General features: G+C 35.9%; 1 protein-coding gene across 42 annotated transcripts in view; it reads right to left on the bottom strand.

The window, feature by feature from the left end:
• The window catches only part of Ppfia2 (PPFI scaffold protein A2), a 474,268-nt gene that overhangs the window by 82,702 nt on the left and 373,557 nt on the right, over positions 1–18,009 (bottom strand). For 20 of the 42 annotated variants that reach the window (XM_087557891.1, XM_087557895.1, XM_087557893.1 and 17 more), the window contains 5 exon segments: positions 13,062–13,208; positions 10,873–11,007; positions 5,552–5,635; positions 5,149–5,280; positions 3,997–4,059 (listed from right to left, as the gene is read on the bottom strand). In XM_087557891.1, the coding sequence (XP_087414017.1) occupies positions 3,997–4,059; positions 5,149–5,280; positions 5,552–5,635; positions 10,873–11,007; positions 13,062–13,208 (561 nt within the window). 42 annotated transcript variants of the gene reach the window in all.

Genomic DNA, 18,009 nt, shown 5'->3' with positions numbered 1-18,009 from the left:
AAGGACATTGGATATATGTAATCACAAAATATACTTGTGTTTACCTTTCATTATGAATAACTCAGCAACAGAAATAAACTCCCTGTTAAACATTTGCAAATTTGTGAGATTATTAAAATCATGATTACTTATAGATATGGCATTTAAATTACAAAAGCAAATCACGTAGTTTTAAATTAAACAATACATTGGTGTGAACTAACTGAGTATGATGACTATTATTTTGGTTGTGAACTTAATTACACCTGGAATTTACTTAAAATCCAAGTGCTGGTTTCACCTATGAGGAAGTTTTTTTCTTTTTAATTAATTTATTTGAAGTGAGAAGACCCAGTTTTAATCCAGAATTTTTGAGGTGGGAAGATGCACCTTTGATCTGGGCCACCTCTCCTAATGGCAGCCTACATATAAGACATGGGAGAGGTAGACTTGCTTACTCTTTGTAGGCTTTCTCTCCATCCCTGGCAAGTCCATTCCTCACTGTTATAGGAGCCTATTTCTTCAGGATTCCAGACTGGAGACCAGCTGAGACTTTGAGCCTTGTGACTGAACTACTACTGGATTTTTGGCCCTTCCATTGATAGGCAGCCATTGTTGGATGAGTTGGACCACAGACTGTAAGCCATTCTAATAAATGCTCTCATTTTATCAGTTCTGTTCCTCTGGACATCCCTAATCAATAATGTGAAGAATTTCATTTTTTTTTAAAAAAATCAGGGTTGAAAGGCACATCAGTAAAGTAAAACGGTTGAAACAAAGACCTAGGATAAGGGAGGCACCCAAGAATCAATGGGGATGACCTTAGCTGTCACTCACAGCATTGGGGATATTGAATGTGAAGAGGCCACCTCCTGTATCCAGGCAGAAATTCCAGTGGAGCAATAGGGACAACAACCCACACGGAAAAATTTGACCCAAAATTTATCTTGTCTACAAAAAATTCAGGGGTGGGGGATGGAGCAGAGACTGAGGGAATGGCCAACCAACAACCTGCCCAACTTAAGACCCATCCCATGGGCATGCACCAATTTCCCAATTACTATTAATGATACTCTTTTATGTTTGTTGACAGGAGTCTAGCATGGCTGTCCTCTGAGAGGTTCCACCCAGCAGTTGACTCAGACAGATACAGACACTCACAGACAAAGAATGGATAGAGCTGGGGACTCTTACGGAAGAGTTTGGGTAAGGACTGAAGGCTCTGAAGAGCTAGAAATCCCACAGGAAGACCAATAGAGTCAACTGGAGACCTGGACTCCTGGGGCTCTCAGAGTCCGAACCACCAAGGAAATAACATATGAAGGCTAGACCTAGGCGTCCCCCACATATATAGGAGATATGCAGTTGGTCTGAATGTGGGTTTGGAACTGGGGCAAGGGGCTATCCCAAAAGTTGTTGCCTGTACTTGGGATATGTTCTTCCAGCTGGGCTGCTTCGTCTGGCCTCAATGTGAGAAGATGTGCCTAGCCTCAAATAGACTTGTACTGGAGTGGGGGAGTGTACTTAGCAGGTGCAGGGGAGAGGCACCGGCTAAGAGGAGAAGGGAAGGGCAGATGGGCCAAAGGGTTGTGGGAATAAACCCCTAGGAAGGGGGCAATAAGCTGGTTGTAAAGTGAATAAGTAAATAAATAAGTAGTAAATAAATAAAAGAAAAATGACTGGAAAAAGCACTGATTCTTCTGCTGGCACGTCACTCTGAAGCATACAGATAGCCAAATAAATATGTGCTTTAAGGCTAGAGTGTAGGGGAATGCCAGGGTGGGGTGGTGGGAGTGAGTAGGTGGTTGGGTGAGGGAGCACCCTCATAGAAACAGGGGGAAGGGGGATGGGAGAGTGGGTTTCCGGAAGGAAAACGGGAAAGGGAATAACATTTAAGATGTAAATAAAAAAATCCAATAAAAGGAAAAAAACAGAAAAATAATTTCTTATTTGTTACCTAATTTCATTATTAATGTACAGTAGTAAACACTATTCATGTTTACTTATGAGGAGGGCTATATGTGTTTTACTCAGAATGGTAATGCTGGTCTTCGTGGCCAGGTTAAGTGGCAGTGCAGTGGTGTTTGATATATGTAAATATGAGCTAATTTGGTAACACTGTGGAAAAAAATCAACATGTTAAATCAGAACTTTTAAGTGTCCAGAAGAAAACATGAGTTGGCCTTATAACACACCATCTTCTTCTTGGAAAAATGCTCAGTAGCGGTCAAAATTAGGAAGTGTTTAATTAATAGTGGCGTTGACCTACATGAGATCAAATAAGCCTGCCAGGGACTGAACAAGACTTACTTCATTCAGGAAATGGTGTTAAAATTTCAAAGATTAAAATCACTTAAAAAATAAACAAGGAAGACATGCAGAAGATACTGTTCATGGTGGTTTATGATCATAGCAACTTTAGTGAACATTTGAATAAGTATAGATATTCTAAGGTCAGTGAATGTGTTTAGCCATATGATATAATAACCCAAAAATGAAGTTTGGCCTAGGAATACCCTTTTTTTGGAGATTGACATTAGCAGGGATTAATGCTTAAGCTCACTTGAAATGTTGGTTGCCTGGGTAGACTGCTGGAAGCTGTAGGACTGTGTAGGTGCTGGGGAGTAGGTTTTGAGGATCTTGCCAGAAGCACACGGAACTTTAAATAACTTAACACTGCATAACAGGATCAAGGCCAAAATTCACAATATGGTCAGAACTAGTTCACTAAACATGTGGTACTTCCAGCAAAATTCTGATGATTCATCTAGCTACCCATACTTGCATCCGCCCTGCTATTCCATAGGCCTAACCTCCACTTGGACTCACTAAATGTGTCTAAGAGCCTACTAAAATACTGTCCCCTCTGTATGATCTCTATTAACCATTTGGTACTAAAGCATTCTTTTAGCAACACCTGCAATAGTGATGTATGTCAGAGTATGGGCATCCAGGCTGTGGAACTAGGTGGTTATTATTTTTAAATTATTGTAACATTGTATAGCCCTCTGTAAAATTATTAAGTTTACTTTTCCTGTCCCAATTTCCTCTTCTCTATCTCTGCACTGCAGCCAGATCTTTAATTCTTTGTTTCCCCCTTCTTCTTTACAGCCTTTCTATTTCTTTTTTATGTTCCTTTCTTTCCTTCCTTGCCCTCCCACTTCTCTTCCTTTATCCATTTTTGTGTTTCCAATGCCCAACTAGAGGATGTACACTAAGCTGACATTTTAAAGGAAATTTTAATGAACAAGGCTAATGAAGTAAAAACTACATGTTACTATCACCTCGTTAAAGATTTCACTACCTGTGCTTTGTCACTCTATTACCATATCTCTTCCATCCTGAATGTCTGGGCCTCACCAATCTCCTCTTCAGTTTCAAAGTATCACACATATGAGTAACATCCCCCAAACTAACAAGCACTTCTAGCCATGATATGTATTCTGCTCTTAGAAGGTCTGCCAGATTATGTGATTGATTGAATCTTTAGTCACTTGCCAGACCCCTGAAGTTTCCTTTAGATCATTAGTGTACTGAAATCGTTACCACGTGTGGCTCGGGACTTTCCCTGGATTGGCCCTTGACTTCTGCCATTCTGAATCACTGCTCATAGTGTATGCTTCTTTTCTTCAGTTCTCAATTACCCCTGAAGTGGGAATATGCTAGAAAATTCTTAATAACACAATCCACATAACAGCAATTATTTTTCAGAAATAACTTCCATAACTCCACAAACTGTAATGAATGTATCTAATAAATGTGATCCAAAACAAAATCATATTTATTAGTAGAAATATTGATTAATAGTGATTTAATAGTGATTAATATAACATGACTTGTTTCCAGAGTTCTGGTTTGCAATGTGTTCAATGCTAAAAACTGTTCAATTTCTACATAAATATGTGCGTTGCTATAATGAGTTAAAACTGTTTTAAAGTCTAACACAAAATTATTTCTATCACATTTATTTCATATGATATTCATCTAGGTGAATAAGATGATGTGTTTTCATAATACCTTATCATGTAAGGACTCTTCAAGATTTTTTCTGAAGGTTTCTGATTCTTGAATCAAAACATTCTATGGAAAAGAAAAAAGGAAGAAGCAATATGCTGAAAATACTTAAATATGTGCATGAATACTCAAGAACCTTTTATGAATCCTTTCCTGGTAAATATATTTCCTGGTTTCTATGGAAACGAAGTTCCATTGAAGCCTTTAAAAGTGACAGTGAACCTTTTGCAAAATAAGTTATTAAAATGAGAAATTTTATTTTGCTACACTTGGATAGATAAACAGCATAATTATTACCCCATGAGCTATTATTCTGATTGTGCACAGACTTTATTATGGATGACAAAGAATGAAGCTATTATTCAACTATTACCCAACCAGTATGGTTTGATTTCCTAATGTGTCAAAAAAAAAAACCAAAAAAAACGAAATTGGCTAACATTTTGTTAAAACATTTTCCCTAATTATATGTCAATTGAAAATGCCTTTAGAAGATAATGAGTGAAATTCTGTTTAGATTTCTGAAATAATTTTGCTTTGATGTTTTAGTGTTTACTTCTCTGGCTTATTCTGAGTTTGGTCACCATCTCTAACAGTTCTGATTAGTGTGATAGTTTCCAGTTATTAATGTGACAAATGTGATTTTGATTCAATTTTCAGACTGAACATGAGTACATTTCTTGAAACAATGCCATTGGAAATACAGTTTGTAAACCCTCTATCAGTAACAATGATACTCTTCTACCCAACACACCCTTTCTTGCCTTAGCTTTCAATGTTGGTCATTATTAGCCAGATTAAGCACACAAGAGTTTGAAGTAAACCCGTGCTCGATATTTAGTCTTCCTCTACATTTAACAAGTGATACGAACTGAAGGTGTCCTCATGTGTTATGGCATGACTGCGTGCATTTCTTGTAAACATATTAATAAGTAGTATTTATTATGTGTCATCTTGGTATTCATTCAATACATGATGTTATAGCATTTTATTGAAATTATTAACTCACTATCTAAGACCGCATTTAGTATTTTTAGGTAAAGGAGTCTAGATTGATTGCCTTACACAGCACTGAGTACAACGGCCTAGGAAAACATACAACCTAGACGATGTGGCTAAGCCTCCGTGCGCTTCTCTTCCTGTCTGCGACTGTACCTTCTCTTCCAAGGCAGCCATCCTTTCCTTTAGGTGCAGCTGCAGGCGCTCATTGGATTCTGTCAGAAGCCTGTCCACGGTGTCAGATAATCTCTTGTTATGCTCTTCATTCATTTTCTCCCTTTGCCTAGCCTTACATTTTAGAAAAAGAGAAAAGAAATGTATTTGGCACGGTAAAATAAAACTCATCGCTGTTCAAGCTTAATTTTATAGTTCCGTGGGTTTTATACTGAATATAATGTTATGCATATTTCTGATTAAATTTGTAGAAACTATTTCCTTCAAATGCCTAGAACATAGTCAAATGATTTTAAACACAGCTTCTAGCTGATAACATTTCCCTCTTATATTGCTGCCTGTGAATTTAAAAACCCAGCTTTAGATGGGAAAGCTTCATGCGTACTCTTTGAAGTTCTTGATTCTTCTCTTCAAGTTGACCCTCTAGGTGTCTCATACGCTCTTCAATATTTCCATGTCTCTCTTCAGCCTGTTGAGAGATATAAAGATTGGACCTAAAATGTAAGATGAGTTAATGCTTCCCATCCAAATAAACTGAAATAAAATGTAAAGCAAGCTACTACCAACTGCAAACTCAGTTTCCAAACATAAACTTTCTTTAAACAGGCAGCTGAACAGCATTGCTTGAAATGTGTCAGCTAACAAGGGCCTGTTACATCCAAGCATCAGCAAAACACTGGACTTATTTATGAGCAATGAAGTCAGCCAAATGTAACATGCAGACTGTGCATGGTTTGAACACAAACCTGCCATTGTCAAATCTTAAGCTCCTGAAGCACTGAACTGCACAGATGGTCGATTATCAATAAATAAAAGTAACATAATCTTTTATATAAATGAAAAGAAAAAAACTTAGATGGATTCTATTTAGCGATAGAAAGTAAAGTCCAGTAGGACTACCTTCCTACGTATGGAGATCATTTCTTGTAGTTTAGCTTCCATAACATATTGATAATCATCAGATGAGGTAGAAGAGGTTGGATCAGACTAACGAGTCAAGGAAAAGGAGAAGGACATAATTGAAAAAATCAGAACTAAAGACACTGACACCAAACAGAACATAGTACAGAATGCTTAAAATAAAAGTGACGGCAAATTCAATACTTTAATAGACACTATTCTGGTATCTGGTGAAGAGAATGCACTTGATGATTATAAATGGGAGACAATGAGATGCTCAAATCAAAAGCTGGGGACCTGAGGGATGAAGGGTTAGTGACAGCTGGCAATGATGGACTTTGATAGAGTGACTTGAACCAACTCTGGAAATGACATGTAATAACTGGATTTATGAGAAACCAAACACTAGAGTATCTCTGATAGATACTTAAGAACATCTTAGCTTTTGTTTTATCATGTACCTAGAAAAATACCTGAGGCAAATGTTGCATGTCAACATTGAAAAGTGCTCTTCCTTAGGACTCGGGAGTGTCATGTGTGGATCAGGATTATGTAAGATCGTGTATATAGAAATCCGAGGTAGGGCTAAGCCACAATTATATTATTATGAATATTCTTCTGTTCAAACAGGATTGAGTTTCTTCAGCAACAGTGATCCATGTGAGAGATATTTCTGTACACGATGAGCATGGCCTTATCCTCAAGTGTAATTTTTAAAACATTAAATGAAGAAAAAAAAACCTTTTTGACTTATTTGGTGATGGTAATGTCATAAGGACAAGAAACTTTGTGAATGCTCAAAAAAAACAAAATGACACGAAGGACTATGCCAAAGTGTGTCTGCATTGATTTGTTGCAATGCAAACAAAAATGTTTCCTGGAGTGAAAAGGATGCCTGGACCCTTTGTGAGTTGAGGATTGCTTAGCACTGAGGTTAGTTACATGTCTTGCTGTCAGGAAATCACAGGTGTAGTGTTAGCACATGGGACATTGCTGATAGTTGAATTGCATTAGTATGTTATGCACACACACTTAAAACAATGCATCAACATATTAATTTATAATTACAAGTTAAGTAATTACAACACCAAAACAGTCTCATGTCAGTAGTGCAATTTTTACTCTAGAACATATCCTTTGACATATTTTAGCTCATGCCGAAATAGTGAAACTTATTTTAAACTATTTTAAAACTATATACAAGTACTTTGTGAAGTAACCTGAAAAGAAATAGTGACTAGCTGATATACGTTTGTGCTATTTTATACAACAAATTCTAAACTACTCTAAGGAATAACATTTAGCATTTCAAATCTGTTTTATGAAATTAAAATTGAACACACATATATGAATGTCATGTCTCCTAAATTTATTTCATAAACACAGAAAAAAAAATCACAATTTCTTTCCAAGTGTCTTACACAGGCAATGAAAGCTACCATAGTTCTCAAATGGAAACAAATGAGTTTTGTATTATTTAGTTATTATTTTTTTACATTGGCTTAATTATATTCACATGTGCGCTTCTGTCTGTGGGTTAGTGTGTGTATTTGCAGTGGCTTTGGAGGCAAGAAGAGGGTGGCAGTTGAATAGTTCTTTATAGGTGATGGGAGAGCTACCCAGTGTGAGTGCTGGGAACAGAACCCAGGTCTTCTATAAGAATTTTCTCCTTTCCACTCACTTATGCCATTTAAACTTTGCAAGTCCTATTAAGAAAAGGTGTAGATAATTGGCAAATGGGGTGTTGGGGAACTGTAGTTTATAATTGAACCTATAGTTTACAGTCATTTAAGTTATTAAAACTAAATAAGACATTGATCCAAAACAGTGGTGTGAATATTTGAACTTCTATAAGTTAGTCTTATAAAGTACAAGTTCTATTAATGTCTTAAGCTTCTTCACGTTTCATGTTTCTTCCTTCGGTAATGAACATGCAGATATTGAGGGATGTCACTTCAGATGCAAAATGCAAGTATTGCCATGTTTAAATTTATTACTGACACTTTTATTAGTGGTAAAATAAATGAAACACCTCATAAAATTCAAGTGGAATTATATCCTACTTGAGAAAAATGTGGATTCTAATTAGAGAAATCGATATAACAAATCATAACAGTGGGAGTATAGAATGATCTCCGATGGTTAATTATACATAAATATATCAAATGTAGTTTTATTTACAGCCATTAAGCAGGAATTCTTAAAGGATTAAATGAGTTTTACCTACTTTCATTCTCCAGTTAGATGATTAAAAAACAAAATAGTCTTATAATACAAAAGGTAAGTTCAGTCATCATGTATAAGAAATACTGGGACCAGGTTTTACCCAACACTACAGTGCAGTGTTACTCTCAGACCTGTCATAGCACGGTTGGACTGGAAAGCATCAATCCACTCTTATTTGTCCTTGAGGGGTTCATCTTGGTTTTACTCTTGGATATTGTGGAATTTTAAATGAGTTAACATTTTAGCAAAATAGTTATAGAAATTATTATGAGAAGCATGTGAATACATAGATAATGAAGAATAGAGTTAGTAAGAGAAAAGACAAAAAAGAAACAAAAGATATAGATCGGTAAAAATAAGACACAGACACACACATACACACCAAATTAAATACTTGACTAGTTGCTGAAATATTTAAAATCTCAAAGGAAAACATCTAAAACTTAGGCTAAGTAGATGTTTTGTAATTTAGGATGGTGGAAAGACAAAGAATAGAAAAAAGACCATTAATAGGAAAGACACAATTCCTGAAAATTGAAATGGAATAAAATGGAAACACTGCTTAGCTCTTCTCTGAGCCTTCTGAGAAAATCCAAGAATGAGTGGAAGAGGGTTGAAGTCACAGTGCTTAGAGGAACTGATTCATCCATAAAGCTATAGACACATCCTCAGCTAAGAGATGCAATCTTAGCAGTTTTAATTTACAAAATAAAACAACTATCCAGTGATGTAGCAACTATCTAAACGCCCTAAAGTACTTGTAACTGTTAGAAGCCAAATTCATAGGAGGCGGAGAATCAATTATGCACTACTAGAAGAATTTTAAATAATGCTAAATGATTTCTGAAATACTGAAATTTCAGAGTTCTGATAAGGAGGAAATTTATTCACCATGGTAACTACATTATGTACTATGTAATTATAGTTCATGATCCTGTGTGTATCATATTCTAGATGCTAACAAAAGTGCTGAAGTGTTTACAGAACAATGACAGCATTAATGGAGTCAGTTTCTAGAGTTTTTATATCATAAAAGGTGATTTATGACTAATTTAAAGCCATGTAAGTCAATTATTTCATTTTAAATTATATTTTACCCTATCAATGGCTAATTTGTTGCAAGGATTTAATAAATCTTAAACTGTGTTTCTTTAGGAATAAGTTCTAAATTTTGTGTTTTTTTCCAGTACTATAAATACTGATGATTATTCTATCTTGTTTTATAAATTATTTTCTTATTCAATCTCACAGTAGCAAAACTTAAAATAATAACTCTTTATGTTAACTGCTGGTATCTCTCACATTAAAACAGCAACTGTGTATGCCTTGATCTATATTATAGTAATTTAAAATAACTTTTGTAAGAAAAGGTAATAATTTTGACATACTTGGGTAGCTTGATATAACCTAGGATCTATTTTGAAGTTACCTGATCATACATTGCTCAATTTTGAGGTTCTATCATTGCAAAGTAAGAGTGACTCACTTGTATAGTCTAGGACTGTAGAAGAGTGTAAACTTAGAAGTCATACTCAGACTAATGTTTCATCAGATTGTATCTTAATACTCCAAAATTCATGATGTAATCCAGTGCTTTTCCCCTGCCCATCTGTGTGTGATATTTGATTCCCAGTTAACGACTTCCTTTTAACATGTGAATGCCATCAAGGTGTTCATCTTATTCTTTGCTTTTCTAGCAATGATGATTAGTTTGTGTCCCCTTTTCCACCCCTGAATCAACTTTTTTGCATTAATTTGTATAACAAAACTATAATGTCAAGTTCACATATCTATAGTAAAATCAATAAAATAAAAAAGGACTCAGAAAACTGCCACGGTCATAGGAACATTCAGAATGTGTGTGGAGTTTTCAACTGACGTACAATGAATTAGGATATAGTGACAAAAGGAGTGCTTTTCAAGTGAAACGAATGTGGTTTCTATTTGTTCTCCAGAGTTCGAATGGCTTTCTTTGAATGGCTTTGTAGCACAAACAGTTTTAGTTTTAGAATGTACAGTACATGCTATAGAAAAAAAGTTCAACAGTACACTATCCCCAATTTCATTTTTCTTTCCAAAGAAAACACAATTGTAAAGGTACTTTTCGCAACTTAATGGCTTTCAACCATATTTTAACTTTTTTTTCCCTAACAAGGTTCATCATTGTACAGTATAATTGGAATCGATGGTTATTATACTTCTTATTGTTCCAGTAGCAACCCACTTAAACAAAGCTGATTAAATGGTTGTATTTCATATACCTTTGCTGAGATTTTAAATACCGTGATTATTATTGTGTGCAGAAACTACCATAGAAAAATTACTGTATCAACAACATATTTTGCATTTTTTGTTAATGTCAAAATAGGCAAGGCTATCTTTTTACTCGTAAACAATTGTTCAAGTCACTGTTAGTAAGCTATATACAATAAGGAAACAGAATGTTAGGAAACAAAGACAATAAAGATCCAACTAATGTAACTTTCACGTAGCCTGAAGAGAGTAATTATAGACTCCACTTTGATTGACAGTTATTTCTACAAACACGCCTAGGCTGATCTCTTGTGTTTAGTGCAGTACCTTTGTTAGGGCTGCAATTCTCTGAGCAAGTTCTGCCTCTACTTCAGGTAAAGTTTCAGCTTTCCTCATGGTCTGCTGTAACTTTTGCTCAGCCAGCTCAAGACGCTCTTGCAATTGCCTGTTTTTCTCTTCCATCTGAAATGGGAAAGATTAGGGGATCATTTAAGCAATCAGGGGTTAGAGTAGCGAGAACAAGTCTGTGAACTTTGAACTTCAGCTTTTCTTGGAGTCGTAAAATCAACTCCTACCATACTTAACTGTGCTGAGCAAACCGTTACCATGATTTCATGTGTTGTCGATTTTAATTACTTAATTGTTACACAATAAAATAGCAATTATCATGACACTGGCAGCAAACAAAGAAACTTCTAGTGAGTAAGAATTTGAAAAATAGAATATAGCTCAGTGCCAATACTGCAGGGTACCGTCAACACCATCACCACAACAACAAAATGTATATTGAAAATCAAAGATTTAGACTGGCATAAGACAAGGAATATGGTAGCACAGGAGTTCACACTCTAGAGATTGGATGAACAAGTTCTCTGAATAGTCCAGACAGTATTTTAGGATTGTGTCTTATGGGATCTCTGCTTCAGTTCCTCTACTATGCTCTTGTGACACACAAAAAACAAAAAACAATTAAATCATTAGGTGTTAGTGCAAATTTAAGACGTAATTTTTTTTCTCTAACATGGCTAGATCCCAAGTAATTGAGACAAAGACAATTGAATTTATTTAACAAGCCTTCAGGCACAATAACAGAGCATATATTAATCTATTCTAATCCTCTAAACAAATCTAGCTACTTTCCAGCCCAAATCTCCAAATATTCTTGCATTTATTGTTGTGTTGGCTCTCCCTGCTCCATATGTGTTCTTTCCGTGGCTCCTGGTCCTTCACCTCCTGGTGGAAAAACTCTCCTTTTCTTTCTATGGCTCCCCTGGCTAGGATCAGAAGTCCAGCCCAATTATCTCTCCTGCTCCATCATCGACTGAACGGCTTTTGCCTTCACTAAGCAGAGGCAATTGTGGAGCCATGATTGCACATCACTGAGGCAGGAGATTCGTAGACTATGCATTACAATCTCATGTCTGGGTTACAACCAGCTACAGAACCACTGAACTTCGCATGTCTATAATTCAAGGGTAATCTTCCCACAGTGCAAAAAAACATTATGCTGAAAATTAGGAGTGTGTATTTGAATAATACTTCATTTCCATAAGAAGGGTGACAACCACTATGGTCTTATAGGTTGCAACTCCTCTTTTGGTGTAGATCTGGGTAGACCTTCCAGCCTGGACATTCACCATGGGTGTGGCCTTGGGAAGTATTCATGTCTATGATCCTCAGAGCACTGAGCAGGGTGACTGGAACTAATCAAGTGAATGGCAGCTAGAATTAAGTGAAGTATTGGAAACAACTCTTCCTGGTCTGATTCCTAAGATTCAAATCAGTAGTTGCAATATTATTATTTTCATGAGTGATTTCTTTTTCTGTTTTTTATTGGATAGTTTATGTATTTACATTTCCAATGTTGTCCCTTTTCCCAGTTCCTATTTCTCATATCCCCCACCCACTGCTTCTATGAGGATGTTTCCCCTCCCACCCACCCACTCCCACCTCAACACCCTGGCATTCCCCTACACTGCAGAAACGAGCCTTTACAGAACCAAGGGCTTCTCTTCCTCTTGATGCCAGACAATGGCATCTTCTGCTGCATCCTTGGCTGGAGTTATGAGTACTCCTATATGTACTCTCTGGTTGGCAATTTAGTCCCTGTGAGCTCTAGGGGTGTCTGGTTGGTTGGTATTGTTGTTCTTTCTATGGGGTTGCAAACCCCTTCAACTCCTTCAGTCCTTTCTCTAACTTCTCCATTGGGGACCCATGCTCAGTCTGATGGTTGGCTGCAAGCATCTTAATCTGTATCAGTAAGGCTCTGGCAGAGCCTCTCAGGAGCCATCCATATCAAGGTCCTGTCAGCAAGCACTTCTTGCCATGAGCAATAGTGACTGAGTGTTTTCTTAATTTTGTTAAAAATAAACGATAGAATAAAAATGTTACATTGGTACTATCTGAAGTGTTAGACCATAATTGTTCATCTGCTAAAAATATCCTACTCTATGCTTTACGCAAATGGCAAGAACACATACAAAGACCAAAGCAAAATCAGAACAGAGATACTGAACCTGCCGCAAGATGGCTTCCTTGTTTGCCAACTCATTTTCTAGTTTATCATTCATGTCGTGAATGGAGGTAGATTCTCTCTGGGCACTCAGGTAACGCTTCTCCAGAGTTGTGATTCTTTCTTCCATATCTTCCTTCTGAGCCATGGCCTGTAAATAACACTGTAAAAGTCATGTGCAAGTCTCTGATTTCATCCTCATCGGAGCAAACACACACACACACACAAAAATCACAGAGCCTTAGCCCTATGGAGTTTTCTTACTTAAGTCAATATATATATATATTTGTGTGTGTGTGTGTGTGTGTGTGTGTGTGTTTAGTGCATATGTATATGTATATGTATATGTATATGCATATATTTGGCTTTTTGTTCCCAAGTAAAGACACAATCATCTAGGGAACTTGAAAGATTGATTATTAATGAAAATTAAAGGATTTTTGTCAAACTGCTAGAGAGCATGGGAAGATTCAATCAAGGATTATAAAATAAGTAACAGAGTAAACATAAGAATTAGGCAATAATATTCTTGAAAAGGAGAAAGTTGTACAGAATGGAAAATATTGTAGAGAACTACTGATTGGATCAGTTATGAAAGTTATTCACAAAGTAATAATAGCAACAATAAGTGTGATTTTCATATAGTTACAATGGGAAAACAAATATAATGTCAAATAATGCAGAGTATAAGCTAAAATCCATACCTAATAAATTAATTAGAAATACTTATAATAGGGTTAAGTAAAATAGAAAGTAGCAATAGAAATGCTCAAAGTAATGAAAATCAGAATTTAGGGAAAATGAGATAGAGAAAAATGAGGTAAGAGGTTTTAAGGGAGCTATGCCCATGTCTCTGTCTCCTCCTCCTCCCTGCCTCCTCCACCCACTGTGAGCCTCTTGAATTTTTTTCTGATGGAAATACATCAATTAGCAATTGATTAAAAGATGATCATTCATGCTGCCCTTAATCTCTCTGTCCACATTGAACCCAGCAGTTCTTTTGGAGCACAGGTACCAATCATCCTTGAGAACTGAAGAGCTTCTCTTGCTGTCATACTTCTGATTTTCTTTGTCTTGGTATTGACCAGCAGTCTATTCTGAATGCTAGTTTGATCATATTGTTCCTTGAATTAAAATAATTCATTTGCTTACTTCTATCTCCTAAGTAAAACATGAGCCATGAAACGCTTGCTTTCTTGACCAGATACATCCTTGATTCTGTGTATTGAGGTATATAATATTCCTTCCAAATGTGTACCTTTCTTTTGATTCATGAAAGTAAATTTACATGCAAATAAGATCTTAAAGTGATAATCAGATTAGAGTGAAACAAAGTAGTATTTGAATAGACCTTAAATTGAATGCTTGAATCCTGGGATAGAGAAGGATAGACAGAGTTGCAGAATTTGAAGTTAGTCTGCCACTCAGCCAAGAATGCCATACCCTGTGAACATTTACCAGAAGCTCAAAGGAACAATGACTGTATTCTTCATTATTGCCCTTGGAGAAAACCTGATCATGTTGAAACATTGATTTCAGAAAAATCCTTAGCAAATGTGAGGAAATGAAGTAGAGTTGTTAAAACAGAAAGAAAAATTGCTGACCAGGTAGGAACACTAGCTATGCGGAGGCAAACCAGAAAAGCCAAGGTGCATGATTAGAGTCCACACAAGGGTAGAAGGAGAGAACTATCTCTATAAAGGTGTCAACTGACATCCACATGTGTGCTGTGATATGTGCACCCACACGCAAGTCACATACCCACACAGTATTATTTAAATGACATTATTACAAGCCAATCACGTTGTATCAATTTGCTATGGCAGGCACATGAAACTGTCATACTATCTGATGACTTCATTTCTAGCTGCCAAAAGTTTTCATTCCTTCCTTGATTTGTTTCAACCTTTCTGACCTTCGGTAGCTAGGGGAAGAATAGTTATTTATGTTAGTATTAAAATATAAAAATATAAACTCAAAGCAACCCATTATTTTGGTAAAAATAATCCAGAATCATTTTATAAAATGTTGCTTGGATTTTACTAGGCTTGGGAAAGCCCAGAAAATAATTATGGTTCTTAGTGTTTAAAAATGTTGATTCATGATCTTTATTTCTTTATTTTATATTTTTCAATTACTGAGTTTATAATTTGCATTAAGTTTCATAAAGATCTCTAGAAATATTTGTTGATTTCATGGGATAAAAGAAAATTCGAAATCAATCTTCCACCTAAAATTTTCTCTCGAAATTTTAAAGCAATATCTTCAGATGTTAAAGACAGTCATTTCTTTCTGGGAAATGGAAGTTGGTGTGGTACACCGTATGAGTAAATGTTGTCCTTTGGTTCGTTTTCACATTCTTTTTGTAGATTATTAATAAATACCATTTAATTACTAGGAAGTGGGTGATATAATAGTTTAATAGTTTAAGTTATAGAGTGCCTAGAGTAGAATATACACTCATTAAATAGATATTTTGCATTAGTGATTACAAACCTGTCCACACTTAGCTGCTCACATCTACTGCACACATTTCCCTGTAGGAGTCAGTGTAAGGAGATTTGGAACTGCACTTTTGAGTCAGTGATTCATGTTAGTGATTCAATTTCTAACTGCAGGCTGTGATACCAAAAATAGAATTGAACTTACAAGTCATAGAAATAGCTTTTCCTGTGAGCTATTTGCAGACTTTAAAGCGAAAGCTTTTCCTTCAGATCCTAAAAGCTGTTATGTAATAAGAAAAATAGCAAAGTTTATACATAACTGGATTATTATAATAAATACATATAGTTTTATAGTAATGGAATATAGTAGACAGAAAATATAATTCATGCCTCGACTAATATAAGAGAGGAAATTATAGCTTCGTTTATTTGATTACTTTGCAGACGTGAGAAGAGCTGTTTATTGTCAAGTAGAAAGATACAATGGCATTATTGACAAAGTAAACATAAACTTTGCTGAGAATGTTAACCCTTCTCGGAATTATGTAGAGAGTTATATGTTACTACCCATATGCGGTTGATATATTTTTGGTTAAAAAGTGGAGAAGAAAGCTAGAGCTTACAACTTCTTTTTGAATAACTGCATTATGTTTATCTCCATCTATTTTTAGAACAAGATTAGTGCAAAGAGCTGGTAAAGTGAAACTTCAATGATTCTTGAGGAAGCAATTATGAACTGTGTTCAGAAGGCATTGACTCGATGTAATTATATAAGTCAGTTTAGATTTATTAGATTTTCCTAATAGACAAAACGAAATTCATTTTAATTTGCAACTTAATGGTGATCCACCTCCTATGGCCCATGTTTTTCCTTAATTAATTTGAGTAGCTTTTACTTGTTCTATATTTGCATCATACAATGGTGCAATTTTTAGAGAGCAAAAAAGAATTATCATGCTCATAAGATTAAGAAATTCACAATATATTAGAAACATATTTAAGAAGCAAAATTAGGACTTGGAGTTTATGTGAGCAGGATTTCCCGTAATTGTGACTTTTTGGAAAAATGACAAGATACTGGTTAATTAATTGGTAGTATATAGTGGCTGAAAATTTGTATGATAGTTGCCATGGAGTAAAACTGTTCTTAGATGGAAAGCATAACCCACAACTAAAAGAGAATAAGAGAATCCATTCTTGAAGCCAAACATGTGTGACCCCAAATTTCATGTTAAAATGTAGTAACAGTTTGATGATTTTTTTTCATAAAACAGTGATAAGTCAAAACACTTTTCATATATATTGTTGGAACATTAGAAAGGAGAATCAAGGACATAGTAAAACTACTGTTACAGGCCTTGAATTCTATTCTTAGGTTTGAAGGGTAAGAAACTGAATGGTCTGTTTGTACATTATAAATGGTTTTTGTAATGGTCACAAAGGTACTAACCCAGGAATGGAGGAGTACAAAATGGGCTAAGAAAGGGCTAAGGATGTCCTGATAATTTGACTCTGGACCTGAACATTTTAACCTTTTGAAATGTTTGTTTTTCTAGTCAGTTCATCTTGCAGAAGGTTCAGTGGAAGGTGTGGTCTCCTTAGAAACTCTCCTCAGAAGTATGAAGATTTGGGGAAGTACAGTAGAGTGAGTAAAAAATAAAATTTGGGGACCTGTTATTTCTATTTCTTCCATGTTCTAGAGAGAGAGAGAGTGGTTAGTTCTTATCGATCCTGAGAAAAGGATGATAGTCCATAGGCCATGAGTAAGGCATGTTACCTCAATGAGCCTCAGGCTGCTCTTTTCTAAATGGGAGTCATTGGGTCCTTGAAACTATCGGCAATTAAGGGGAAAGGACTTAGTTGACTTGTGATAGGTTTAATATAATATTTATCCGAGAAAGCTAAAAAAAGAGGTAAAGAATGTGGCTTTAAAATTAATATCAGAACTATTTTATTCTACATAGTATCCTCTGGGCAGCTATATCTCTTGTTTCACTTCTCTGTATCTCTCTGTGTCTCCCCTGTCTGTCTGTGTCTCTCTCTTTTCCTCCCTCCCTTCCTCCCTCCCTCCCTCCCCCCCTTGTCTGTCTGTGCTTGTGCATACATACTCAAAGTCCTCCTTTATGCAGACAGGCAAGACTGAGGAGTGAACACTTCACAGTTCTTGTTAAGGATGTCACTTCCTACCTACTTCTTACACCTGTACCTAGTTTCCTCGTCCTTACACTTCCATTTGTTGCCAGGCTCTGAAAACATTTGTTTCTGATTGCCTGTCTGAGGTGGATGATGGTATGTAGTCTACTTTTTCAGAAGTCATAACGAAAATACACAGACCTAGGAATTAGGAAGCTTAAAAAGGTTTACGTTGCATGAAAATTGCTTATGATAGGGAAGACCTAACCCATTAAAATACATTCCTAATGAAACAGTCCCTGGTAATATAGGGTTGATGGTTCCTGTCTCCCCTGATTTTTGGTCCCCTATGTCTAGACACTACTTTTATTGAGG

Source organism: Rattus norvegicus, chromosome 7 (assembly GCF_021556685.1).
Source record: "Rattus norvegicus strain SHRSP/BbbUtx chromosome 7, alternate assembly SHRSP_T2T, whole genome shotgun sequence".
NCBI lineage: Eukaryota > Metazoa > Chordata > Mammalia > Rodentia > Muridae > Rattus > Rattus norvegicus.
The sequence above is the reverse complement of the archived record's forward strand: the minus strand, read 5'-3'. Positions and strand labels throughout refer to the sequence as shown.